The 27,938-nt window shown below is 39.5% G+C and overlaps 1 protein-coding gene across 11 annotated transcripts in view; it reads left to right on the top strand.

Moving 5' to 3' along the window:
• LOC307190567 (uncharacterized protein) overlaps positions 1 to 27,938 on the top strand; it is a 394,123-nt gene that overhangs the window by 158,373 nt on the left and 207,812 nt on the right. For 5 of the 11 annotated variants that reach the window (XM_079929808.1, XM_079929807.1, XM_079929806.1 and 2 more), the window contains exon 3: positions 3,275 to 3,395. The exons of the other annotated variants lie outside the window; for them this stretch is intronic. In XM_079929808.1, coding sequence (XP_079785934.1) covers positions 3,290 to 3,395 — 106 coding nt within the window. In that variant the 5' untranslated portion in view covers positions 3,275 to 3,289. The remainder of the gene's footprint in view (positions 1 to 3,274; positions 3,396 to 27,938) is intronic. 11 annotated transcript variants of the gene reach the window in all.

Below are 27,938 nucleotides of genomic sequence, written 5' to 3'. Positions count from 1 at the left end.
CCCAAGATTCATAATGACAGATGGGCCGAGGAGAAGAAGGAGCGCTCCCCAAGTGGGGATGTCTTTAGAAACCAGCACTCCTTCCAGGGTGCTTTGAGCTATTCTGAGCAATTGGGGTTCAACACATTCACCCCCAGCAGAAACAGGTTTCTGCCAGCACACTGCCTGTGCGAGGTTTGTTGCCTAGCATTTTGCTTCAATCAAGAGTCAAGCCAGACAGCACAGTCCTAGACTTAGAGCAATCTAGAGCCGGAGGATTGAGTTCCTGTTTTCAGCTGTGTGGCGAGTTACTTGACTTCCTTCAACCTGTGATTCTTCAGCCATGTAATAGGGGTGAGAAGTAGTTTCTGTTCACTTCCCAACTCTGAAATAAGCGATGAGGACTTTTTGAGATAATAGTGCAGATTATGAAAGTCTCGATGTTCTTTGCAGCTATCCTTTTTACACGTCTAGAGTGGAAATAACTAGGAGGGGTGTGTCTTTTCCTTTAGTTTACTCAAATCTAATGCAATCATTTGATGACTCAAAATTTCCTGAAATGCAAACCATACATTGCAGAATAATGCAAAATTTTATTTTAGGGTAAGAGGGATGAGGAGTAATGTGATTTGACCATGTATGACGGGGTTAAGAAAAATTTAAAAACATCTTTTGTTTTTAAATTTTAAAAAGTGTTTTTAAATTTCACATCTTTTGTGAAAATATAGGGTCAGAACAATAGCTGTACAGTCATTAGCAATGTTTTCCAGTATAGTCACTCTAAGAACATCTTTTACCTTCTCTTATTTTATTTTTCTACCCAGTTTGACTCATGCTATAACAGATCTGAATTTATGGAATATTTTATATGCTGTCTTTCTTAACTGTGTTCTGTGAGCTTGAGTTGTTTATCAGAATCTGCTTTTTTTTTTCTGATCACTTTTTTTATTTGACTTGCACACAATCTAATTGGGTTTTTTCCCCACACCCATACATTGTGCTGACAGAGCCTTTTTTTTTTTTTCCCAGCATAGTTTTTCCATCTAGGACGTGTGCTTGTTATTGTAGTAAGATAGATAAAATACCTACGTAAAGACAGACTTGGGCTGAACCCGAGTATATTCCCAGATTTATAGTTTGCTAGAGTAGAAGAGAACTGAGCTGTCTTTGGAATCAATGCCTTAGCTTTGCAGATGAGGCAAGGAGGACTTAAAGAAAGTACCTGGATATTACAGAATTCGTGATTCATCAGGGGAACAACTGCCTTTGGAAGGGAATAACTACCAATGACAGAAACCCTAGGATGTCTCCCTGGGTTAATTTAGGATTTTTTTTTACTGGAAGTAACTGGGGCCATTGGAAGTACAGAAAATTAAGCATATTATCTTGTTTCTCTGAACTAAAAAGAATATTCTTCAAATTGGGAAAACATTATCCTATTGCAGATTGCAAATCAGAAGGTAACTATAACAGGCAGCTCTACTGGCTGTTCACATATCTCTGGAAAGTGTTTAGTAAAATGACGATAAATCATTTTTTTCTTTTTTGCATTCTTCACATGCCTACCATGCTGATCACTCCCTGCTTCCCACTGCATACCTTCCCTGCCTCTGCCCCTCCATCCAGCCTAAACACCCATTGCAGATGTGTCCTCATGAGTTGTTCTCAGCTGGCTTTTGTTCTGGTCTGATCTCAGCCCATCTCCAAAGGCTTGGCTTGGCAGTCTTACACTCCATTCTACCTCTGGTGTTTAGACTTGGTGTTTGGCCTTGGCCTTCATGGAGTCTGGATGTTGATCTGTTCAGTAGATGAGGAAACAGGGCTAAGTGAGAACAGCAAGCCTGAGCTCCCAGCTGGAGGCAAGAGCTCTTCCAGTTGGGGCTTGTTGATGCAGGGACGATGCCATTCATCACAGAATCACAGTGACAAGATGTGACCGCAAAGGGGGGCTCCTCTCTGTCAGGGCCCGTATGTTCTCACCAGCTTGCCTGCATTAGGGAATCCTGCAGTAACAGTGAGATGCGTGGGACTTCCCTCAAAGGAACACCCCACCATGTGTCCAGAACTTGTTATTTTAGGTCCTCAGCCACTCACCATGCCCCAGCCATTGTCTAAATCCTCTTCTCCACCGACCTTATTGTCCACACCTGTGGTGCACGTGCCTCACTCTCGAACGAGCACACTATTCGCCATCTGTATGACTTGGGTTTTCCTCTGGCTTTACCTTTGTTTCTCCTGTTCAATGTGAGCACCAAGCTTTCAGGTAATAATCCATTCTTTTGCTTCTAGAAACTTCTTCTACAACACCTCCCATTCAGGTGACATTTAACTCCACTCCTTTTGGGTGGATTCAAGAAAGTGTGTAAGTTGTTCCTTAATCAAAATGTAGATACGCTTTAGAGGGGTGTGTGACTCTGTGTGTGTGTGTGTGTGTGTGTGTGTGTGTGTGTGTGTGTGTGTGTGTGTGTGTGTGTGTGTATGTGTAAATACAACTTCAGAATAGTCATTTAGCTCCTGATTCATACAAAATAGGCATAGAAGTCTCAGCATGAGGTAGTGGACAGCGTCCTTGACAGGGATCAGCAGACCTGAATTCTATACCTAGGTCTGCTACTAGCCATTGCTGTGTGACAGTGGACAGTCACAACCTTTATGAAATCTTAGCTGAAAACTACAGAGTTGAATCATTTGACACTGGCTTCTTTTACAGATTATGGCCATGTGAGACAGACCAACTTAGCATAGCTTTGGGGTAACACATGTACGAGAATTTATTATAGAAGTAGATTAGATCTTTTAACCATCAACTGCAGTGGTTTTGGGATACCTGCAAGACTGATTCAGTGGAAGGGGTTGTACATGTTCATAGCTGGTAAGTAGAGGATGATAGAGAGAATACCCAGAGGGGATACATCATTAGCTATTATTCCAGATTCTCTGCTTGCATCTGTCGTACTGTTCACATGACTTTCTGAGAAAATACTCTTCCTGCAGCACTTGACCGGCATGGGCTATATTTTTGTTTAAGATATTTTGCTCTTCTCACATAAACCAATTAACTGTCATATTTTATCCTTCCAGGCATATCCAGATACAAGGTTGGCTGACAGCCAGTTGGCTAAGTCCTAGAGGATAATAGCTTATTGTCTATAAACTGCCTTCTTTTAAAGTCTCTCTATTCAATTCTGGCAGTACTTGTGATACAGAAAATATTTATAAGGCTGTGAAGAAAGGTCATATGTTGGGTGTGAGCTGCCCTGAGTAACCCAAGTGATTTTATTTTTCCGTTCAACAGCTCTTGTTGCGGTAGATGACCAAAACATCGACTCGCTTTTCACTGCTGAAAATTTCACCACTGTCTGAAAGCTTTGATATCGACTTGCTGAGTGGTTTGGAATGGCTCACTGCAATCTTAGGTATATCCTGAAAATACAGATAAATAATAGGAAGATGTATTTAGTCCAATTTGATAGCTCAGATTCACAGGCAACAATATCTTGGTATATTTAGGTTTCTCTTCTGTAAAAAAATGACCTTCATATTTAAGAAGAAAATCTGCTTTCAACAACTTCAATGAGAGGGTGATTTTTCTCATCTTAAAAAGCTCATTCAAACCAGCATATTAATGATTTATGAACAAATAAAGGGAGAATATAAGGGATTACATTTCTTTTGAACTGTACAAAGTTGTAAAAAGCTTAGAGAAAAAGGACCCGGTTCAAGATAAATGTTTGTTGAACTGATTTATTGAGCCTTCTGAATGCTCTTGGATGAAAAATTCAAATCTGAACTCATTTTTTTTTTATGTTGCTAAGCTTTCTAGACGAAGGCTTTGAAATTTGAATGAGCATAGGTTTAACCATAATAGTCCTTGATAATTCCAGTTGAGGATGTGGATACTATAACTTTAGTGCAAGAAAGAATGGCAATCAGTTAAGCATCACAACACCCAAAAAAAAGGAAGACCCATGTGACCAGTCTTCTGTTTTGAATCCACTTTTATTATCTCACAATTCAATGAATATTTACTGAGTACCTTCTACGTGCTACCACATGGCTGCATGTTGTAGCTACAGGAATAAAGGAGAAATGAAGTCCCTGCCTTCAAGGAGTTTACAGTCCAGTGGAAGGGTCTGGACAAGAAAACTGAAAATTATAAGGCAGTGTCGTCACCAGAGACAAACAGGGTGCTTTTGGAATTCGTGGAGCCCAGTCAGGAAGGGCAGGGTGACTTCCTGGGAGAAGGGTGGTCTGGGCTGAGCCCTGAATGATAAGTTCTTGCAGGTGAAGGGTGGCAGTGGAAGAAGATAGTTGAAAGCAGAGGGAACAGTATGCATGAAGGGCTTCGATGACAGAGGACAAATGGAACTAGAGCAGAGAGGGCAAGGGGTGATTGCGCTTTCCTCAGCTGCTTTTCATCATCCCGGAAAGAGCACATTCACTGTGGGTCAGTTGTGTGGCTCTGTGAGCTGTCATAGAGTGAGTGCTTACGAATGGTTCCCTGCTTGCAAAAAGTACCTTCATTAAAAAAAAATTGCTCACATATTATCTCATTTAATTCTCACAGTAAACCTGTGAAATGGATCACAGTATCCTGATTTTGTAGATGAGGCTTAGAGATGTTGTAACTTCACCAGGATTACTTGAGTAGTGAGCTAGAATGGAGTCTCAAAGTATTCTCCATTCTCCCTGCCCCCCCATCATCATCTTCTCCATCTTAAGCTTCTCTATCATCATCTTCTCCATCTTCATCTTCGTAATAATGGCCACCATTGTTGAGCTTCTACCATTGGTCATATACTACCAAGCACTCTACAGATATTCGGTCACTTAATCCTCATAACAACCAGGATCATCTGGAGAGGAGGAACCCATGTTCTTTTCACTCATCGTATCTCCTATTTTGTGAAGAACTGGGCTCACCCCTCTTCCGCCTTCTGTCACAGTTGGAAAACATTGATTTGTGGGGTGAGGGGAGATTATTTAATAACAATTCCTTTCATATAAAGACTACTGAGGTATTTTATCTTCTGGATACTGTGAAGTGTATAAGTGATCAGGTTTTCCTCTTTGACTGCAGCCAGTTTTTTTTTTTTAAATAAATTTATTTATTTTTGGCTGCATTGGGTCTTTGCTGTGCATGGGCTTTCTCTAGTTGCAGCGAGTTGGGGCTACTCTTTGTTGCAGTACATGGGCTTCTCTTGTTGCGGAGTATGGGCTCTAGGTGCGTGGGCTTCAGTAGCTGTGGCATGCGGGCTCGGTAGTTGTGGCTCTCAGGCTGTAGAGCACAGGCTCAGTGGTTGTGGCGCATGGGCTCAGTTGCTCCACAGCGTATGAGATCTTCCTGGACCAGGGCTCAAACCCGTGTCCTCTGCATTGGCAGGTGGATTCTTAAGCACTGCACCACAGGGAAGTCCCTGCCAGCCAGTTTTGAGCTAAATTTTTACCCGCCTCTCCACATGTCCCCTGCAAATCCATAGGTCTTTTTGGTATGTATTTTTATATTAGCTCCACTCCTGTTTCCATTTTATGGTATTATCCTTATGTTTCTCTCCCACATCTAGCTTATCTTACTGTTTCTGGAATAAAGCAGGACATAAATAATTAAAATTTCATTGTTACCTGAGCATAGCATGAAACGTCAGTGTTTTGCTTTGTTGTTTTCTGCGGCTTGAAGGTAAATTTGTCCACATAATTTCACTCATTCTTCCCTAGGACCACAGCTTTTGCTTGTGAGTTGGCAGACCCGGATTTAGGGTGCTCAGGGGGCGGAGGACAGAGACTTGCCTTGTAGTCCTCCCCACATCTCTGGCAATCACCTTAGCCTAATCAGCCTTGTGTTTCTTTCCTCTGAAGCTCACTCTTCACTCACTCTTCAAGTTTGCCTTGTCTTCATAAATCACAGCGCTTTTTTTTTCTTTTTAAAGAGACGCTTAATGAAGAAGTCAAGGCTGTGGCATCCTGTGTGCTTTCACCCCAGAAAGATGTCATTTACTGTAATTTAGAGTGAAGTGATAGAATTCAGTTTAGTAGATTTCTCCAGAAGTGGAGCATCAAAAATGCACTGTATCGGATGGAAAATAAGACACTTATATTTCTCGGAGATGTTTCTCTAAATCAGTCAAATAATACTGTGCTTGGGGCAAAGGGTAGTTTAGTATCAAGAGCTTGGGTCTTGGAGCCACGTCTGACTCTGCCACCAACTCTGTGACTCTGGGCTGATGACTTCATTGTGCGTTTTTTTAAAAATCCTTATTGGTTAAAAGAGAACAGGAGCTGCTTAGTCTCGTGAAGATTAATGTGATGCAGTGGAATTGCATGGTAGAATGCCTCATGCTCAGTAAGTGTTAGTTATCATTATCCACACTTCTGCTTATCCCTTGTATCTAAGCTTAGTTGTTCCATCTCCTGGAAAGATTTTTTTTTTATAGAAATGATAGTTATTATTATAATAACCACCATGGGGTTATTTTATTATATATATATACAGTTAGAGTATCCTATATATATTCGTATATATACATGTATATATCATAAATTATATAAATAGAATACTCAATACACACTGTATATAATATGTATTGTATGTATATATATATATATATATATATATATATATATATATATGTATAGAGGTCCAGTGTTTTTGTTATTTCTTGGTGTATTTTGCCATTTACAAGAGCTCACTTGCCCTCTGCTCTCCTGGTCCCTCTTCTGTTCTTTTTGTTTCTCTAAGCATTTCTCACTATCAAATTTACTACATATTTAACTTCTTTGTTTACTGTTTGTCCATGCCCTGCTAGAAGGAACACTGCAAAAGCTCATGGTGTGTGTGTGGGGGGGGGGGGGGGTTTGTTCATACTACAATAATCCTCAACATCTAGAACATTGCCTGGCATGCAGTAGTCCCTTGAATCTTGAATCAGTGAATGATCTTCAAACATCATCAAATTTTCATTAATATGAGTTTTGATGATACTTGAAAAAGAAAAGGTACTTGTTTGGCTGAGGGCAGAAGCTCTTCCCCATGGAAGTGGGTGCTTGAAAGGCCAAGGGAAGATATGGGTTGCCTGACTCTTTAAAGTGGTTGGTAGCTCAGAATTCTGTAACAAATTAGTTCCAGTCTTTTTGTCATCAGCGAATTGAGTGCTGACTGTGAGCTAGGGAGAGACCAAATAGGAAACCTCCAACATGCCTTCAAAACACTAGCCTTTTTTCTATTTATACACAAGTGTATTTTGACAGGACCAAGACATATAAATATCTTAGTTGGAATTCACAGATGACAAATATTTTTCTTGTGCAGTGTCTGGTCTACTGACCCATCTGGGGTTGTGGAAGTTGACCATTTTGTATCCAAATATGCTATTATTAAAAACAATCTAAGTCTTGATGAACACAAGAATTCTAAGATAAATTCAGCTCAACAAATATTCACATAGCACGTATTATGGGCAAGGATTTTTCAAGGCACAGTAGGGGACTTGGAGATATGGTACTGTGTCCACCCTTTAGGAACTGACAGTCAAGTAAAGGGAATGAAAAGAAATGCCAACACCCTGGGCCAAAAACAGTCAGAAAAGTTGTTTTCTTGTCTCTGTGCTTTGTGGAGATTTTAAATTCTTCTGATTATATTAATGAAAAACTTTCTGAAAACGCCTCTCTATGAAAAGGCTTGAGTACTGTTTGCTGCCTGTCACAGGTAAAGATGCATATTTTTACATTCTGTAAAATTTTCTGTATGAAAATTTTCTGTATGTTTCTGTATGAAAGGAGAGTATTATTTACCAATACTTCCTCAGTGGCCGGTAATGTGCTAGGCACTGTCCTAGCTATTATCTTATTTATTCCCTAAATTTCATTGTGAGTCAGGTCTAATTATGCCCACATCGCCGATAAGGAAGCTGAAGCAGAGAGATTAAGTGATTATCCCCAAACCGTGGAGTTAATAAATTCAGTTAGTAAATGGCAACTGGACTCCAAAAACACTTCTGTGACTCAAATCCCATGCCCCATTTTTTTTGTTTGTTTGTTTACACTATAAATCATGGGATATAGAGGCTCTCCTCTTCAAGAAATAAGTAATATTATGTCATTAATTTTCCTGGTTAGGAAAGTGAGAATATTACCATATACTATTACAGACACAGAAAACCTGCGTTTTAGCCTATAGTAAATGTTACTGTGGTATATGAGATTTTTTAGGGTAAAGTTTCACTTGAATTATTCATATAAGAGCTGAGTTACTTAGAAGTTTTTCAAATATGAACTATAAATTGGTTATGAAGTAGCAAAGAGACAAGTAGTAGCCAGCAAGGAATGTCATTCCATGACTGTTAGGACCCCCTAGATGCCAGCTGCAGAGATGGTGCCACAGAAATGAACAAGATGAGAAGAAGGAGGGTCACCATCATCAAACGGTGTTTGGTTTGCTGGTCTGTTTGTGCTCAGAGCAGCACTGAAGATATCTATTCTTTTGGTCAACGTGTGTTTCAAACTGCATCCTGAAAGATGTGTATGTAGTGTAACAAAATCTTGTTAATTTGAATTAATTGGTGGGAACGACAGTCTAAATAAGAAAATTTGAACCCAATCAGAGATCTAAAAGAAATACATTTTTGTTATTTACAAGAAACTTGCACCAGAGAAAACTGGAGGGCTCAAGAAAGGTCTCTGGTCCTTGGGTAGCATAAGACTGAAGTGTCCTTTTACAGAGAAACCACGGAGACCAGAGAGATCAAGTGATTTTCCCCAAACTCCCACAGCTGGAAGATGGTCAGAGAAATGCCAGAATCCAGTCTTTCCAGAACAGGGCTGTCTGCTCCCATCCGTGCTGTATTTAGACTTAACAGAGTGTTGCCCTTTTCATGTAACTTTTCATGAATGGATTAAAAAATTATGATATTTATTTGTATGTAAGTGGCTGCTGTTAAGGTGCTTCAAACCAATTCTGGTTTTATTTTCTTCTTGTTGGTACTAATTGACTTTTTTTAAAAAAAATTGAGATATAGTTGACAAATAACACTGTAATATATTTAAAATATACAACCTGATGATTTGATATACATAGACATTTGAAAAGATTCCTGTTGTCAAGGTAATTAACACATCATATATTTACCTTTTTTTCTGTGTGTGAGTACACAAGTTTTAATTTCTTAGCAAATTCTGATTATAACATACAGTATTATCAACTATAGTCATGTTATACCTTAGATCCTCAGACCTTATTCCTCTTATAGCTGAAAGTTTGTACCTGTTTACCAGCCTCTCCCTTTTTCCCTCGCCTTCCTAGCAGCCACCATTCTATTCTGTTTCTGTGAGTTCGACTTCTTTTTTCCATGTATAAGTGATACTATGCAGTATTGTCCTTCTCTGTCTGCCTTACTTCTCTTAGCATAATGCCCTCCATGTTCGTTCATGTGGTTGCAAATGACAGAGTTTTCTTCTTTTTTAAGGCTGAGTAATATTTCATTGTGTATGTGTATATCACATTTTCTTTAACTGTTCACCCATCAGCAGACACTTGGATTGTTTCCATACCTTGACTATTGTGAATAATACTGTAACGAGCACGGGAGTACAGATATCTCTTGGAGATAATGATTTTGTTTCCTATGAATCTGTATTCAGAAGTGAGATGGCTGGATCATGTGGAAGTTTTATTTTTAATTTTTTGAGTCATCTCCTTACTGTTTTACATAATGGCTCATTCCAGTGAACCGTGTCTAAGGGTTCCCTTTTCTCTACTTGCACTAGCATTTGCTGTCTTTTCTCTTTTTGATGAGAGCCATTCTAATGGATATGAGGTGATATTTCACTGTGGTTTTGATTTGCATTTCCCTCATGATTAATGATGTCAAGCACCTTTTCATGTACCTGTTGGCCATTTGTGTATCTTCTTTGGAAAAACATCTATTCGGGTCATTTGCCCATTCTAAAATTGGGTTATTTGTTTTTTTGCTATTGAGTTGTATGAGTTCCTTGTATATATATTTTTAAAATTTATTTTGTATTTTTTTACATCTTTATTGGAGTATAATTGCTTTACAATGGTGTGTTAGTTTCTGCTTTATAACAAAGTGAATCAGTTATACATATACATATGTTCCCATATCTCTTCCCTCTTGCGTCTCCCTCCCTCCCTCCCACCCTCCCCTCTAGGTGGTCACAAAGCACCGAGTTGCCTTGTATATTTTGGATATTAATTCCTTATTGGGTATATGGTTTGCAAGTATTTTTCCCAGTTCATAACTTGCTTTTTTTCTTTTGTTGATGGCTTCATTTGCTGTGCAGAAGCTTCATTTTGGTTTTTTTTTTTTAAGAGAATTGGCAGTATAGAAGTAACTTTAGCTGTCTGGTTTGAATTATCCTTAATTTGAATTGGTGTGACACCAATTAATGGGATTTTATTTTGACTCTTTTTAAAGAGGTTAGAATCACCATGAAGAAGATGTTCTGTTTGATATTATGCTGAATTCAAGGGAGGTTTCAAATAATGCTTTGATAATCAATTTTCCATGTCCCTTATAAAATTGTTCTCTTCTTTTTTATTACTTACATATCCTGTGACCTTCTGAAGAACATTCATTTAGTATTTTCTTATGGAATTGAGGATTCATTTACAGTGAATGTCTTTTTATTTATTTATTTTTAAAGCTTTTCTATTGGGTCTTATACTGTTTGCAATGTTCTGTATAAAATCAAGAAAAAATAATTGCTAGCTATGAATGTAACTTTGTAACAGGACCTGCTCAATTGGGTTGAACAATCCCAAATGTGTGAGCTTTTTTGGTTTACAGTATTATATAAGCTTCAGGTGTATAATGTAGTGATTCACAATTTTTAAAAATTATACTCCATTTTTAGTTATTATAAAATACTGACTATATCCCCCATGCTATACAATATATCCTTGTAGCTTATTTATTTTATATGTAGTAGTTTGTACCTCGTAATCCTCTATCCCTATCTTGCCCCTCCCCACTGGTAAACACTGGTTTGTTTGCTATATCTGTGAGTCTGTTTCTTTTTTGTTACATTTGCTAGTTTTATTTTTTTGATTCCACATATAAGTGAAAACACACAGTATTTGTTTTTGTCTGTCTGATTCACTTCACTAAGCACAATACCTTCTAAGTCCACCCATGCTGTTGCAAATGGAAAAATTTCATTCTTTTTTATGGCCCAGCAGTATTGTGTGTGGGTGTGGGTGTGGGTGTGGGTGTGGGTGTTTAATTTAGTTATTTATTTTTGGCTGTGTTGGGTCTTGGTTGCTGCGCACAGCCTCTCCAGTTGCGGTGAGTGGGGGCCACTCCTCTCCACAGTGCGTGTGCCTCTCACTGCGGTGGCCTCTCCCGTTGTGGAGCACGGGCTCGAGGCGCGTGGGCTTCAGTAGCTGCGGCACGTGGACTCAGTAGTTGTGGCTCACAGGCTCCAGAGCACAGGCTCAGCAGTTGTGGCACATGGGTTTAGTTGCTCTGTGGCAGTGTGGGAACTTCCCGGACCAGGGCTCGAACCCGTGTCCCCTGCATTGGCAGGTGGACTCTCAACCACTGCACCACCAGGGAAGCCCCGAAAGTGACTTTCTTTTAATTTCACTTTGTAAAGGGCTATTAAAATGAGATTAATACTCAGCTCTTGGGCATTGCTTAAATACTGTAGCAAAGTGCTGGGTGCTGACCTGGATTATTATTTTTTTTTCCAGTTTTATTGAGAAATAATTGACATACATCACTGTGTAAGTTCAGGGCATACAGCATGATGGTTTGATTTACAAATACTGTGAAATGATTACTACAGTATGTTCGTCTAACACCTATCTTCTCATAAAGATACAATAAAAAGAAAAGAAAGAAGAATAAAGAAAATAATTCTCCCTTTGTGATGAAAACTTAGTATTTACTCTCTTAACACATTTTTGACTGGAGACGTATTGCGGCCACAGGCATTAGTTTCTGCAAAAGTCCCCTGGTCAGTAATGTGTTACTAACTTTCCTGTACATCTTACAGCAGTGTTAGCTATAGTCATCATGTTGCACATTACACCCCTCGTAATTATTTACCTTACAGCTGGAAGTGTGCACCTTTTGACCATTTTCAGTTCCCCCTCCCACCACCCCCACCTCTGGTAACCACAAGTCTTATCTCTTTTCTATTATTATTTTAGTTTTTAGTTTTTTAGTCTGATATAGTCGCATTTGTTTATTTTTGATTTTCCTTGTGCTTTAAGTGTCACTGGATCATTTCCTAAAGCCTTTTCCAGCTCTAGAATTCTGTTTCTGTGATCTACTGTTCCTCAGTTTCAAGGATTCTAGCATTTCAGCTGACAGCGTTGTTTGCACTTGAAATAGTCTGTCATTTGAGGGCTTAGGCCGATGGGGACTCTGTGCCAACGAGAGTACACAAAACCACAATCCTCGTGAATGTAGGGAGTGCCTAAAACCTTCATGTATTCCTACCTGGATCTGAAGCCAATTGTGGCTCAACAAAACCTGATTAACTCTCCCTGGCCTCTTCCAGGGAAGATGTCAGTATGCAGTTGGGTCCCTGGGATTTTGGGCATGCACGTTTCCCCTGATATGAGGTTGCAGATGATGGAAAGCAGCCCCTTGGAGGTGATCATTTTTCTCAGTCTGTGTTTTTCTTGGCTTGGGTGTGGAACACGGAGGTCTCCAAGCCTTTGGAAGATGGGCCCCATGCACGTACTGCTCAGCTCCCAGGCCCCCGTTTATGGAAAAAGTTCTTAAAGAAACAGATTGGAGTTGAGTGAGCTCAAGTATTCACTTGTGGGTTTCCATGAAAGTTGTTTAAAATTTTTTTCCCCTTCACTAACTTGTGGAAATGTCTCAGGGCTGCCTCATCTGAAGAGATGTGCACATTAAGCAAAAAAATTTTATAATTTATATCCCTTCCTGTTCTCCCAGGGCTTCAGCACACAGTCAGTCTTATTTGCATTCTTCAGCATTCATCTCCCTGCTTCCTGTTTGTTTCAGGACTGTCTTAGGGAGTTATAACATCCCTTCTCTCCAGCCCTGCAGCCTGGGTCTGTTGTAAGTCAGATATTTGATTGTGCTCAGAGTGGAAGGAAACTGCACTTACTCACAGGGAAAGTGTCTTTCTGTACGTCCACTATCCTTTTTCTGTGCATTTCGAATTCTTGAATTGAGAGCCAGAAGAAATGATAGGAGGCTGAAGAATTCAGTAGCAAAGCCTTAGAACCAAGTACCATTCTTTTATTTTTTTATTTTTTTTTTGCGGTACGTGGGCCTCTCACTGCTGTGGCCTCTCCCGTTGCGGAGCACAGGCTCTGGATGCGCAGGCTCCGCGGCCATGGCTCACGGGCCCAGTCGCTCTACGGCATGTGGGATCTTCCCGGACCGGGGCACGAACCCGTGTCCCCTGCATCGGCAGGCGGACTCTCAACCACTGCGCCACCAGGGAAGCCCCAGAAGTTATTCTTAGCATGATGATTCTTCATAAACACTGGCCTGAGTGTACAGACAGATTCCCCCACTGTAAAAGATGTTCTTCTAAAGGAATTTAATTTCCTTTAGAAGCAATGCTAATTCTTTCAGATCAAAGAATGTTCTTAAACATTCTCAAACATCCTAACTAGTAAGTGGAAACCTGTTACTCTGAACATTTTTGAAGTATTGAGAGGTATTTGAGGGAATAATTTATGTCCTGGGTAAGTCTAGATAATCAAATGCTCCACTAAAAATGATTCCTCTTTGTCTCCACATCAGTGAAGAGCCAGACATCAAGCCCTCCTCTGGTATTGTCCCAGTGAGTCCTTTACTAAGTCTGATGGTGAACATCAGTCCACATCTCGGTCAGTCTAGACATCAGGGCCAGAAGGAGAGACGATACTGCAGTCAGTTCACTAACCGTCCTTCTGTTTCTGGGTTGCTGCTATATCTCGGAAGAAGTATGGTATAGTACAGTAGTGCGTTAATTAGTCTATTCATTCATTCAATACACACTGTATAGGTGCTTATAGTATGTGGGATGCTAGGCTAAATCAATATTTAAGAGCTAAGAGTTCACTGTTCAAGATAGACATGTACACAAGTAAATGGACTGAAGCATTATACATGCTATAATAGAATATATGTAGGAACAATGGGTAGAAATAGAGGACCTCTGGCTTGATGAGCGATGCTTGAGATAAGAGCACACTTAGCATTTCCCTTGGCTGGCTTCACCAAGGAATTACCATAAAAATGGAAAGTTTGGTGTTCTCTGAGAAGCAACTTGCACTTTTTCAAACATTCTTGTAGTGCTTCCTAGAAACTGTTACGAAAAGCCTACATCCAACCCAGCCTGACCTCCCAGTGCTGGTGGTTTAGGAGCACCTGATGCTGGTGAGGACTACTGGTATAAAAATATGACCTAGACAAAGTCTGGCTGCGTGTAAGAATTCATAATGAATTTTACAGCACAGATCTCAATATGAATAAATGAATCAGTGACATGGGTCCTTTTCTAGCTTTGTTGCTAACTCATTGTGTGACCTTGGGTTTTCTGTTTAACAGTTGTAAAAATCATTGCTTTGCTTTATTTCATGGGGGCTGATGTAAAAGATCAATTGAGAAAACCAAGGAAATATTTTGAAATGTGTAAAGTGCTTGACAAAACTATGTACATGTAAGGAAATGCTATTTATCATTGTCTTTTGGGAAAAAAAACCATGACATAGTGAAGGTGGGCAGGAGAGAAGGAAGGAAGGAAGGAACAGAGGGAGGGAGGGAAGGAAAGAAGGATGGAAGGAAGCAAAGAAGGGAGAGAATAGAGGGGAAGGGAAGGAAAAGGAACAGAAGAGAAGAATAAAATGAAACACATTCTTAGACACCCGAATCCAGGCTGTGGTCTCTGCATAGTGCCAAGGTGTATGTAGGAGGTATTGAGAGAAATGGAGAATATGGTCAGGAAGGATCTCATTAACCTCAAAGGCTGTAACCTGCTAGGTTTGTTTGGACTCCTATTCAATGACTGGAGTTGATCTTTGCTGCTTCTACTTCTACTGTAACAGCTGAGGAAAACATTTTTGGATAAATAAATGACATGAAACCAACCCTCAGAAGATAAAAAGATGTAAGATGTGACATCAAAAACATAAAACATGGAGGGGGAGATTAAAAATGTTGAGCTTGAGAATGGAATCAAACTTAAGTTGTTATTAAAATAGACTGTTATAGATTTAAGTTGTTACATGTAAGCCTCATGGTAACCACAGAGCAAAAACCTATAGTAAATACATCAAAGATAAAGAGAAAGGAATATAAGCATACCACTACAGAAAGTCATCAAACCACAAAGGAAGAGAGTAAGAGAAGAAGAAAGGAATAGAGAGGAACTACAAAACCAGTTAGGAAACAATTAACAAAAGAGCAATAAGCGCATATCTGTCAATAATTACTTTAAATGGACTAAATTCTTCAATCAAAAGACAGAGTTGCTGAATGTATTAAAAAACAAGACCTATCTATATGCTGCCTAAAAGAGACACACTTTAGATCTAAGGAGACCCACAGACTGAATGTGAAGGGATGGAAAAATTCCATGCAAATGGAAACCAAAGAAAGCTGGAGTAGCTATACTTATATCAGACAAAGCGACTTTAAAACAAAGACTGTAATAAGAGACAAAGAAAGGTATTATATAAAGATAAAGGGGTTAATCCAACAAGAAGTTATTACATTTGTACATATTAATACCCTCAACGTGGGAGTACCTACATATATAAAGCAAATATTAACTGAATTAAAGGGAGAAATAGACAGGAATACAATAATAGAGGACTTTAGGACCCCACGTACATCAACAGGTCAGTCATCCAAACAGAAAATCAAAACAGTAAGGAAACATTGGCCTTAAACAACACGTTAGACCAAAAGGGCTTAACATATTTATAGAATATTCCATCCAAAAGAAGCAGAATATACATTCTTTTCAAGTGCACGTGGAATATTTTTCATGATAGATCATGTGTTAGGCCACAAAACAAGTCCTAATAAATTTAAGAGGATTGAAATCACATCAAGCATCTTTTCCAACCACAAAGGAATAAAACTAGAAATTAATTACATGAAGAAAACTGGAATATTCACAAGTATGTGGAGATTTAAAAACATGCTATTAAATAACCAATGGGTCAAAGAAGACATCAAAAGAAAAATCAAAATACCTTGAGACAAATGAAAATGGAAACGTAGTATACCACAATTTATGGGATGCAGCAAAAGCAGCTCCAAGAGGGAAGTTCATAGCGATAAATGCCTACCTCAAGAAACAAGAAAAGTTTCAAAAAAACAACCTAACTTTACACCTTGAGGAACTAGAAAAAGAATAACAAAGCCCAAAGTTAATAGAAAGAAGGAAATAACAAAGATTAGAGTAGATATAAATGAAATAGAGACCAAAAAGACAATAGGAAATATCAATAAAACTAAGAGCTGGTTCTTTGAAAACAGTAAACGAAACTGACAAACTTTTAGCTAGTCTCACCAAGAAAAAAAGAGAACTCAAATAAAATCAGAAATGACAGAAGAAATGTTGCAGCTGATACTGGAGAAATACAAAGGATTATAAGAGACTGCTATGAACAAGTATATGCCAACAAATTGGACAACCTAGGAGAAATTGATAAATTCCTAGAAGCATAAACCTACCAAGATTGAATCATAATGAAATAGAAAATATGAACAGATCAATTACTAGCAAGGAGATTGAATCAGTAATCAAAAACTTCCCAACAAACAAAAGTCTAGGACCAGACAGCTTCACTGGTGAATTCTACCAAACGTTCAAAGAAGAATTAATACCAGTCCTTCTGAAGCTCTTCCAAAAAATAGAAGAGTGGGAGAACTCTTCCAAACACATTTTATGAGTCCAGCATCACCCTGATACCAGACAAAGAGGCCACAAAAAAAATTCATAGGCCAACATCCCTGATGTAGATGCAAGAAATCCTCAACAAAATATTGGCAAACTGAATTTTACCATACATTAAAGGGATCATACATCATGATCAAGTGGGATTCATTCCAGGGATGCAAGAATGGTCCACAAATAAGTCAAGCGTGATATACCACATTAACAAAATGAAGGGTAAAAATCATATGACCATCTCAATAGATGCAGAAAAAGCATTTGACAAAATTCAACATTCATTTATGGTAAAAACTCTCAACAAAGTGGGTATAGAGGGAACCTATCTCAACATAATAAATGCCATTATAACAAGCTCACATCATACTCCATGGTAAAAAGCTGAAAGCTTCTCCTCTAAGAGCAAGACAAGGGTGTCCACTTTTGCTGCTTTTATTCAACATAGTATTGGTAGTCCTAGCCAGAGCAATTAAGCAAGAAAAAAAAAAAGCACCCAAATTGGAAGGAAAGAAGTAAAACTGTCACTATTTGAAGATGACATGATAATATATATAGAAAACCCTAAAGACTCCAACAAAAAACTGTTAGAACTAATAAATTCAGTAAAATTTCGAGATAAAAAAACAATACACAATCAATAAACAAAATCTGCTGTACTTCTTTATGCTAATAATGAACTATCAGAACAAGAACTTAAGAAAACAGTTTCATTTATAATTGCATCAAAAAGAATAAAGTACCTAGGAGTAATTTAACCAAGGAAGTGAAAGCTCTAAGACACTAATGAAAGAAATTGAAGAAGACACAAATAAATGGAAAGATATTCCATGCTCATGGATTAGAAGAATTAATATTGTTAAAATGTTCATACAAAAAGCAATCTATCAGTAGATTCAATGCAGTCCCTATCAAAATTCCAGTGGTATCTTTTACAGAAATATAACAATCCTAAAATTTGTATGAAACCACAAAGGACCCCCAAATACCTAAAGCAGTCTTGAGAATGAAGAACAAAGCTGGAGGCATTTCATTCCCTGATTTCAAACTGTTTTACAAAACTGTAGTACTTAAAGCAGTATGGTATTGGCATAAAAACAGACATGTAGGTCCATGGAACAGAGTAGAGAGCCCAGAATTGAACCCACACTTATATAGCCAATTAATTACAAAGATGAGAATATACAATGGAGAAAGGACAGTCTCTTCAATAAATGGTGTTGGGAAAATTGGACAGCCACATGCAAAAGAATGAAACTAGACTACTATCTTACACCATCCACAAAAATTAACTCAAAGGGTTTAATAGACTTGAACATAAGACCTGAAATCATAAAATTACTAAAGGAAAACATAAATGGTAAGCTTCTTGATATAGGTCTTGGTGATGATTTTTTGAATTTGAAACCAAAAGCAAAAGAAACAAAAGTGAAAGTTAACAAGCGAGACTATATCAAACTAAAAGGCTTCTGCACAGCAGAGGAAGCCATCAGCAAAATGAAAAGGTAATCTACTCAATGGAAGAAAATAATTGTAACTCATATATCTGATAAGGGGCTCATATCCAGAATATACAAATGACACACAACTCAACAGCAAAAAGCAATCTGATTAAGAAACGGGCAGAAGATCTGAATGGACATTCTTCCAAAGAATACATACATATGATCAACAGGTACATGAAAAGATGCTCAACATTATTAATCATCTGGGAAATGCAAATCAAAACCATAATGAGATTTCACTTCATGACTGTTAGAGTGGCTGTTATCAAAAAGATAAGAAAGAAAAGCTGTTGAGAGGATGTAGCGAAAAGGGAACGCTTGTGCTCTGTTGATGGGAATATAAATTGGTGTAACCACTATGGAAACAGTATAGAGGTTCCGCAAAAAATTAACAATAGAACTACATTATGATCTAGCAATTGCACTTCTGGGCATTTATCTGAAGAAAATGAAAACTGATTCAAAAAGGTATCCGTACCCTCAAGTTCATTGCAGCATTTTTTACAATAGCCAAGATATGAAAACAACCTGAGTGTCCATTGATGGATGAATAGATTAAAAAATCGTGGTATATATCTACGCAATGGAATATTATTTAGCCATAAAAAAGAATGGAATCTTGCTGTTAGCAACACCATGGAATGACCTTGAGGGTATTATGCTAAATGAAATAAGTCGGACAGAGAAAGACAGATACCGTATGATCGCTCCTGTATGTGGAACCTAAAACCAAAAAAACAACAGCAACAAAACCCCCCCACAAAACAAAACAAAAACCTAACAAGCCAAGCTCATAGATAAAAAGAATAGATTGGTGGATGCAAGAGGTGGGGTAAGGAGCAGGGTCGATGGGTAAACTGATTTTTTTGTTTCTTTAAATAAATTGAATAAAAATTTTGAAAATGTTTGACAGGTGATTGTGTTACTTGAGCACATGCTGTGCCCTGAGAACCGTATTAGGTTATTGGGGGCTGGTGAGAGGGTTTGGGATATGGACCAGGGACAGGAGAAACACTTTAAAGGTACAGAGAAGTCATTCTCATTCTTGGTGCAGTGTACTGTTTAGAAGGGATTATACAGTATGCAGAGGAGGAAAAAAACAAACAGTAAATGCCACGTGATATAGTGGAAAGAAGATCTGGGAGTCGGTAGGACTCCTAGTCACTGTGTGGATGTGTGCTTTTTAAATGAAGAAACAGATTCAGAAATTTACAACACTTAACCACTGCACTATAACAATAAAAATACCAGCTGACATCTGTATAGAGCTTGCGATGTGCCCAGCACTATGCCAAGTATTTTGTATACATTAACTCATTCAGTTTTCACAGCAAGCCAGTGAGGTAGCTACCGTACTATTACGATCTCTGTTAAACAGCTGAGGACAGTGAGTCACAGCAATTATAAGTCACTGGGCCAGTAAATGACAGATCTGGGGTTATATCCAGGCAGACTGGCTCCAGATATCAAGCTCCTAACCATTAAGCTATCCCATCCTTTATTCTGTACATAACTGCAGAGCAAGTGTGGCATTAATGTAATGACATTACATTCCACACTCAAAAGTGGTGTGTGTGTGTGTGTGTGTGTGTGTGTGTGTGTGTGTGTGTGTGTGTGTGTGTGTGTGTGTGTGTGTGTGTGTGTGTGTGTGTGTGTGTAGTGGGATATCATAACAAAGTCTTCCCCAGAAAAATGAGTCTTGAGTATGGCTTGGAAATCAAGGAAGAATGTGATTTCACAGACAGGAAGCAGGAGGGACGATTCTGGACAGGGGTTGGCCATCACCACAGCAGGACATGATAATGTGTGGGCAACACGAGGTAAGAGGCTGCCGGCCATGTGCACAGACAGCAAGGTGGCAGAGGGCTTCGATAATCAGGCTCCTTGTCAATATTGAGTAGGACAGATAGTGAAAGAGCGCAAATCTTGGTCACGGTTATTCTGATAGATTTAGGAAGAAAGGAAAGGTTCAGGGTGTATGAGTAGGAGGCATCAGACTGGTTAGTAGGAGATGCCATTATCCAGGGCAGATGTCTGGAGAAAGAATAAGACCCTAAAGGAAAGGCTGAATGACTGAGAATTACTCATCTTGGGAAAGAAGGCTGAGGAAGAAAATAAGAGATGGATTTCTTTTTACTAATCAAACTTGTGAGATCCTAGAATGGCTTTTTATGAGACATGTTTTTCTTGTCTGGGGGTCCTTAAAGGAAGCTCAGATTGTGTTATCTATCTTAGTTTAGTTTAACCTTGTTCCAAGGGAAGGTGGGCTGGCAGTCAGAAATTACAAATACACAGCCCGCCTGTCACCAGCCCCCCACGTCACACCCGCAGCAGACAGTACAAAGCTGATCACTGTGGCACTTTTTCGCCTGAAGCCAGGTCTGGCCCCAGGTATTCAGGAGAGGATTTTAGGAAAGTCTGGGAATTTTCAGATGCTTGAAGGTGACACAGAACTTAGAAGGTGTTTGTCCTCCATGGTTCGTGGATTTTGCGACTTCCCTTAAGAATAGATGATTCTTCCTCCTAAGTATCACCCAACCACTGCTGCTTCTACGGCCGTGCCTTCTCATTCACTTTTGCCTAGATGACTGATAAATGTCTCCTGACAAACTCCCTATCTCCAGCCTTGATTTCCTTCTCATCCATTCTCTACACTCTTATCAGATTTGCCTTTTTTTTTTTTTTTTTTTTTTTTTGCGGTACGCGGGCCTCTCACTGTTGTGGCCTCTCCCGTTGCGGAGCACAGGCTCCGGACGCGCAGGCTCAGCGGCCATGGCTCACGGGCCCAGCCGCTCCGCAGCATGCGGGGTCCTCCCGGACCGGGGCACGAACCCGTGTCTTCTGCATCGGCAGGCGGACTCGCAACCACTGCGCCACCACGGAAACCCGAGATCTGCCTTTTTAAGACAGAATTCTGATCGTGCCATTGCCTTGCTTAGGTGCTGTGATGTCCCACTTCCTTTTCAGAAGCAACCCCAACACTTTAATGTGGGCAGGAAGGCCCCTTCTCATTGTCCTTTTCCTGCTTCTCATTTACCCAAATTTACCGTTAACACTGGATGATCTCACTTATATGTGGAAACTAAAAAAAGCCAAACTCATACAGAGTAGAAACCCTGGTGGTTGCCAGGGACTGGGTGGGGTTGTAGCAGGGGAAACATGGGGATGCTGGTAAAAGGGTACAGACTTCCAGTTATAAGATGAATAAGTTCTGGGGACCTAATGTACAGCTTGGTAACTCTACTTAACAATACTGTATTGTATACTTGAAAGTTGCCATGAGAATAGAGCTTAAATGTTCTCACCATTAAAAAAAAAATGTAACTGTGAGGCAATGGATGTGCTAACTAACCTTACGGTGATAATCATTTCATAATATGTACGTATATCAAATCATCACAATGTACACCTTAAATTTACACAATATTATGTGTCAATTATATCTCAGTAAAGCTGGAAAAAAGCCCACAAATTCACCATTATTCTAGGCTTACCAGATTACTTGGAATTCTTAAAATTCACTGTGCCGTTTCTGCTTTAATATCCATATACTCTCTCTCTTTCCTTCTCAACAAAATATACTCACTCCTTTTTTCCCGCCTGCTCACGCTTCAAGACTCAGCCCAAGTTCTCAATCCTTCTATAAAACGTTCCCTGACTTTTCCCCAGGACAGCTGGTAGCTCTTTCTTCAGCTCCTCGTGGCCCTTTCAGAGGCAAGGACTTGGCTTTTTCACCTCAGTATCTTGATGCTTAATCTAGTGTCTGGCACGCAGTTCATTCTAAAATTTGATTAATAAAAATATACATCGAATGACATGTCAGTATTAGTTTTCCCCAGCCCATTTGGGAATGAATACAGTAAAAGAGAGTTGAAACCAGGTTTTCTGACAGGTACTCCCTTTGATTTTTCTCCATTTCCATCATTAGGTCAGGCTCTTATTACTTAGACCCCTGAAATGGCCTTGGAACAGGTTTCCTAGGCCCAGAGTTTCCACCAAACGATTCTGCATCCAATCTGTAAGCAGATTAATCTTTCTAAAATTTTTATTTATACCACTTTTCTGTCTAAAATTTTAACCTCTCTTTTTCTACCCAATAAAGTTCAAACTCCTTAGCCATGTATTTAAGGTTTCAAAATCTGTCCCTGAACAACTTCTTTTTTTTTAATATATATATATATTTTTTAAATTTATTTACTTATTTATTTATTTTTGGCTGTGTTGGGTCTTTGTTTCTGTGCGAGGGCTTTCTCCAGTTGCGGTGAGCGGGAGCCACTCTTCATCGCGGGGCACGGGCCTCTCAGTATCGTGGCCTCTCTTGTTGTGGAGCACAGGCTCCAGACGCGCAGGCTCAGTAGTTGTGGCTCACGGGCCCAGTTGCTCTGCGGCATGTGGGATCCTCCCAGACCAGGGCTCGGACCCGTGTCCCCTGCATTGGCAGGCAGACTCTCAACCACTGCGCCACCAGGGAAGCCCCCCTGAACTTCTTTTACTGCTTTATCTAACACGACTTCCCAAGCAGAAGCTTCTTGTTTTAGCCACCTGCACCACTTCCTGTGGCCAATACGTACCTGGCCAGTCTCTTGTTTGAAATACCTGCCTCTTCATGTCAGTCGTCACCACTACAGCTCTCTCCCCATCCTTGTGCCCGTCCTTCCTCTTCTTTTTTCACATCTACTTTGTGATTCCTTTTTGTACCACACCATTCAGAAGTAATCCCACAATTTCTAATCTTCCCCTGCAACACGTAGGTCATTTATACCACCCACTTGGAACTTGTCACATACTGCATTATCTTAAAGACCTAGAACATTTGGGTTCTAATTCTAGCTTCACTATTGGTTAACAAAAATGACTTATTCATCTTTGAAATGGGAATGGTGATGGGTACCTATCTCACCTTTGTTAGAGTATGGCAGAGATCAAGTATGAAAATGGTATTTGTGTGAAAGTACTATAAACTGTAGGGGGCTCTTGTTATATTTTATCTTTGATATTAGGTTGCAATTCTTTTTTTTTTTTTTTTTTGGCTGTGCCACATGCCATGTGGGATCTTAGTTCCCCGACCAGCAATCGAACCCATGCTCCCTGCAGTGGAAGCATGGAGTCTTAACCACTGGACCACCAGGAAATTCCCTAGGTTGCAATTCTTATGAAAGCCAGACCTGCATCTTATACACAGGCACTTTCCCTTTGCATCCTGAGCACTTTGAAGCCTGTGCCTTGCACATAGCAGGTGCTCAGGAAATAGCCCTCGAATGAATGATGAATCATCTCCACAGGAAAGAGAGGGAGCCAGCCAGTTCCTTGCCCTTGTAGGGTTTGTTTGTTGACAAATGAGACCAGGGATATCTAGAAATGTGAGATCATGGAGATTCTCCTTTCGAGCTTCTCTTCCCTCAAACCCCACCCCCACGTATACTCACACTCACAACTACTTATTCTCCTTTTCTCCCTGCTGTCAGTGTGCTTTAGAAAGTAAATAGCAGAACCATGAACAGCTAACATCTGCCATTCATTTTACTTTGATGCTTGTGCTTAGGTGAGCCCCTGGACGCTTTGCCCAAGCAGAAGACCTGGGATGTGTTATTGGGCTGAGTGTCTTTTCTTGGTTATGATAAAAATGACAAAGGCCAATGAGCTATTCCACCATGTTCTGGAGAGAGAATAATACAGTCAGAGATGGAAACTGGATACAGATAGCTTTGTGCTGCTTGATTTTTAGGGTTTTATTAAAGTCGTGATCTAAAACATGTCCTCGAATGGACACCGCTGCAAAGATTAAAGAACCGTTCTGAACGTTATTTTGAAAATGACTCGTCCTCAGAATGAAGGGCCAGTGATGCATCTGGTACCACTGATGCAGCTGAGGCCCCTGAATAAGAGCTTAAGTTTTACCTTTGGAATAAAGGTGGAATTTCACCTTTGGAATAAAGGTGGAATGTCTGAGGCAGGTGTCTGGGTGTCACTTGAGTGCTATGCCAAGCCACATTGAAACCTAAGTCAAAAAGAAAAGTCAGTAACACTGATCCTGTCTTTAAAAAAACGTATTGTGTCCATCATGGATTTTTTGGCATTGATTTTATTTGTATAATGCTGCATTAAATATTTATCTTGATTACTGAGATTTTTGGCTCTACCTTTAACTCTGTGCCCAAGGCAAGTGCCTCACTCATCTGACCCTAGTTCCAGCTCTAATTCATTTGATTTTAATGTGTGTGTTTGTATGTGGACCGGTAACGAATGAAATAGTTCAAAAATTGTCTCAGTTACAAAAACTGTGCGTGCTTCCTTAAGGAAGCATGGATTAAGAAGGTAATGAACATAGATAGTTCATATATATAGCCTGCAAAATCATGGAATAATCATTATCCTTATAATAACAATGATTGTTTTTAGATTTCTGCTAGGTGTTTTCCAGAAGGCTTTGGTCACATGTGATAGCTCTCTTCTTGGAATTTATAATCTAGCAACATAGATATACATGCAGGGAACATTTAGATGTGGTTGACACTTAGTGAGCACACACAATGTTATAGATGCTCTCTGAAGCCGGTTTACATGCTTTATCTTCTTTTATCTTTTTCATAGCAGTCCTGTGTGATAACATTATACCCATTTGAGACTTTTTTAGAGTACTTTTTGGTTCACAACAAAATTGAGCAGAAAATAACAGAAAGTTCCCATATACCGCCCCCCCAACCCCCCGCCAACATCTCCCACTGTCATCATCCCCCACCAGAGGGGGGCATTTGTTACAGCTGATGAACCTACACTGACATATCGGAGTCCACAGTGTACATTAAGGTTTACTCTTGGTGTCGTTTGTTCTGTGGGTTTGGACAAATATTTGATGACACATATACACCACTGTAGTATCATACAGGATGTTTTCACTGCCCTAAAGATCCTCTGTGCTCTACCTCTCCATCCCTCCCCAGCTCCTCACCACAACCCCTGTCAACCACTAATCTTTTTCCTTTCTCCCTAGTTTTGCCTTTTCCAGGATGTCATGTAAGTGGAATCATACAGTATATAGCCTTTTTCAGATTGGCTGCTTTCACCTAGAAACATGCATTTAAGGTTCTTCCGTGTCTTCTCATGGCTTAATAGCTCCTTTCTTTTTTAGCACTGAATAATATTCCATTGTCTGGATGATGATATATCCATTTTCATATGAGGAAAACGAGGCTCTACACCAAAGTCAGAGTGAGCAGAGGGCTGAGATTTGAGCTCCAAATCTCCTGATGCCAGCTTGAGTGCTGTATTCACAAGTCTACAGTTGCTTCCGATAAGAACGCAGAGGACGTTGTCTAAATATGTGTGGATGCAAAAGGAGAGTGCATTGACAGCACCGCGGATCAATGGTGAAGTCTTTGGAGCTTCCTTTTTCCATAAGGCATGTTTGGGACCAGCTGCCGTTCTTCCTTTGGTGGTTCCAGGAATGTTTCATGGAGTGAAGTGTCCTTAGGAGGCTTTTAAAAGGCTTCTTAATGAAAGAAAGGGACTGAGATTTGGAAATCTCCCAGGCATATGATGTAAATTGAGAAATGTAGAAGGACATGTGAGTAAGTCAACTTCTTGAGAAGCTCCCATGCAAAGCACGTGTAGTCTTATATACCAGTTATCAAAGTAGTACAACTAAAGGATGACAACAACAGAACTCTTTCAACAGAATCAAATTTACATTTCTCTTATTTTTATATTTTTCTTCTCTACTGAATAATGGATCTAAAGTGGGTATTAAGTTTGCATTTATTAAGTACTTACTGTGTGTCAGGCCTAGTGCTAATTGCTTTATATGTATTGATTTATTTAATTTTCCTATGTTTATAAAGCAGGTTTCATTGTTCTGCCTAGTCTACAGATAAGGAAATTCTGTGTCTAAAGAGAAGAGACTTGCCCGAGATCAGACAGAAAATATTTAACGGAGTGAAGTTTGAACCCATGTTGATCTGATTTCAGAGCCAGACTCTTATTTACTATGTTTTGTAGAATCTGGCATCCAAAGTGTATTAAACTGATGTTAATTATCCTTCATCACATTTGATCATCCTCTCTAGACTTCTGAAAAGAGTCATGCAGGAGAACTTAGCATCAGTAAACAAGCACTAAATCTATCATTCAATAAGGATGTGCTAAGTACTTCAAGTTGCCCCAGTGTAGCCTCGATACTCGTGATAAGAGAAAGGAGAAACATGTTTTATGTCTTGATATATCTGCAGTTATGCGTAGTTACACCAAACATTTCCACTTCTTCAAAGTAGAGAAGTAAAGTTATATTGTGAGTTGGCAAATTGGCCAAGTCTCATACATTACATCAACAGCCCTTAATGAATAGAAGAGGAGCCAACATTTATTGAACACCATGGCAACAATTTTATTCCCTCAATGATGAGGCATCATTTTGTTCATTTTAGAAGTAAGAAGACCAGAGTTCAGAAAAGTGATTCATTCAATTACCAAAGAGTCAGTAAGTGGTAGAGTTAGGATTTCCACTCACATCTGTTTGGCTCAAAAGCCTTTGCTCTCTCTGGTACATCCTAATGCTTCTTATTAAGCTCACTTTTCTGGATAAATGTTGCTTCTGTTTTTTACACGTTGGCCCTGTTGAATGTGGTACTGTTGGGTGCCTTGTAAAGACAGACACGGTTATTAAAAATGCCTGTGAGGAGAAAAAATGTCAGGACCACGATGTGAGTTTAATGGTGGCTCTGAAATACTCAGGTGCTCTGTTAAGGGAACACTCAGATTTATCGGTCCTGTTCTCTAAACTTCATATTCTCTTTCTACAAGGTGAGTGGAAAAATAGTGTAATAATGACTCAGAAGTCTTGCCTTATCTATAAATTAGCTGTATGGCTTTTTGCAACTTTGGACGTTGGTTTTCCTCAGTTGCAAAATGAGAAGGGATTGGACACATCGCGTTCCTCAGCCTGTGATTTTATAACACACCTCTGATTTGAAAGTGTGCTTCAGCTGAATCTTCTTCATTCAGGTGTGTAAGCTGGATCTTCATCTTGTAAGATCTTACCTTCTTATTTTTCACTCTAATCACAAAGCATCAATTACACTTAGACAGCCTTCAGTGCTTTCCGTACTTGTGGTGACTTACGTTTGTGTAGCTCTCAGTGGTTTCTAAGGTTCTGTTACACACTGTGTCTCGTTTTCTCTCTCAATAACCTAGATGAACAGAGGCAGCATCAAACATAGGTTTGAGTGACTTCACTTCTTCATCTGCAAAATGTGCCTGATGTTAGCGTCTGTCTCCTCAACTGGCTGTAAGGAAAAAAATAAGATCACACACACAGCATGCTTAGCAGGGGGTCTGCCAGCATAATCAGTGTTGAGCATGTGTCGGCTATTTTTTTGGTGTTTTCCTCCAGATCCACGTGTTCCTGATGACAGGGTTGGTCTAGAACCTCAGTGCTCAACTCAAAGAGAAGTGCTGTTACTCATACACTCCGCTGTTTTTCAAGGTCTGGGAGAGAAACTAGAAGGAAAATGTCTTCTGGGTAAAGAGTGAACCATTGGCTTTAATCTTGGGGCTGTAACTGCTGATATG

Source organism: Stenella coeruleoalba (assembly GCF_951394435.1).
Source record: "Stenella coeruleoalba genome assembly, chromosome: 8".
Taxonomy (NCBI): Eukaryota; Metazoa; Chordata; class Mammalia; order Artiodactyla; family Delphinidae; genus Stenella; species Stenella coeruleoalba.
The sequence above is the reverse complement of the archived record's forward strand: the minus strand, read 5'-3'. Positions and strand labels throughout refer to the sequence as shown.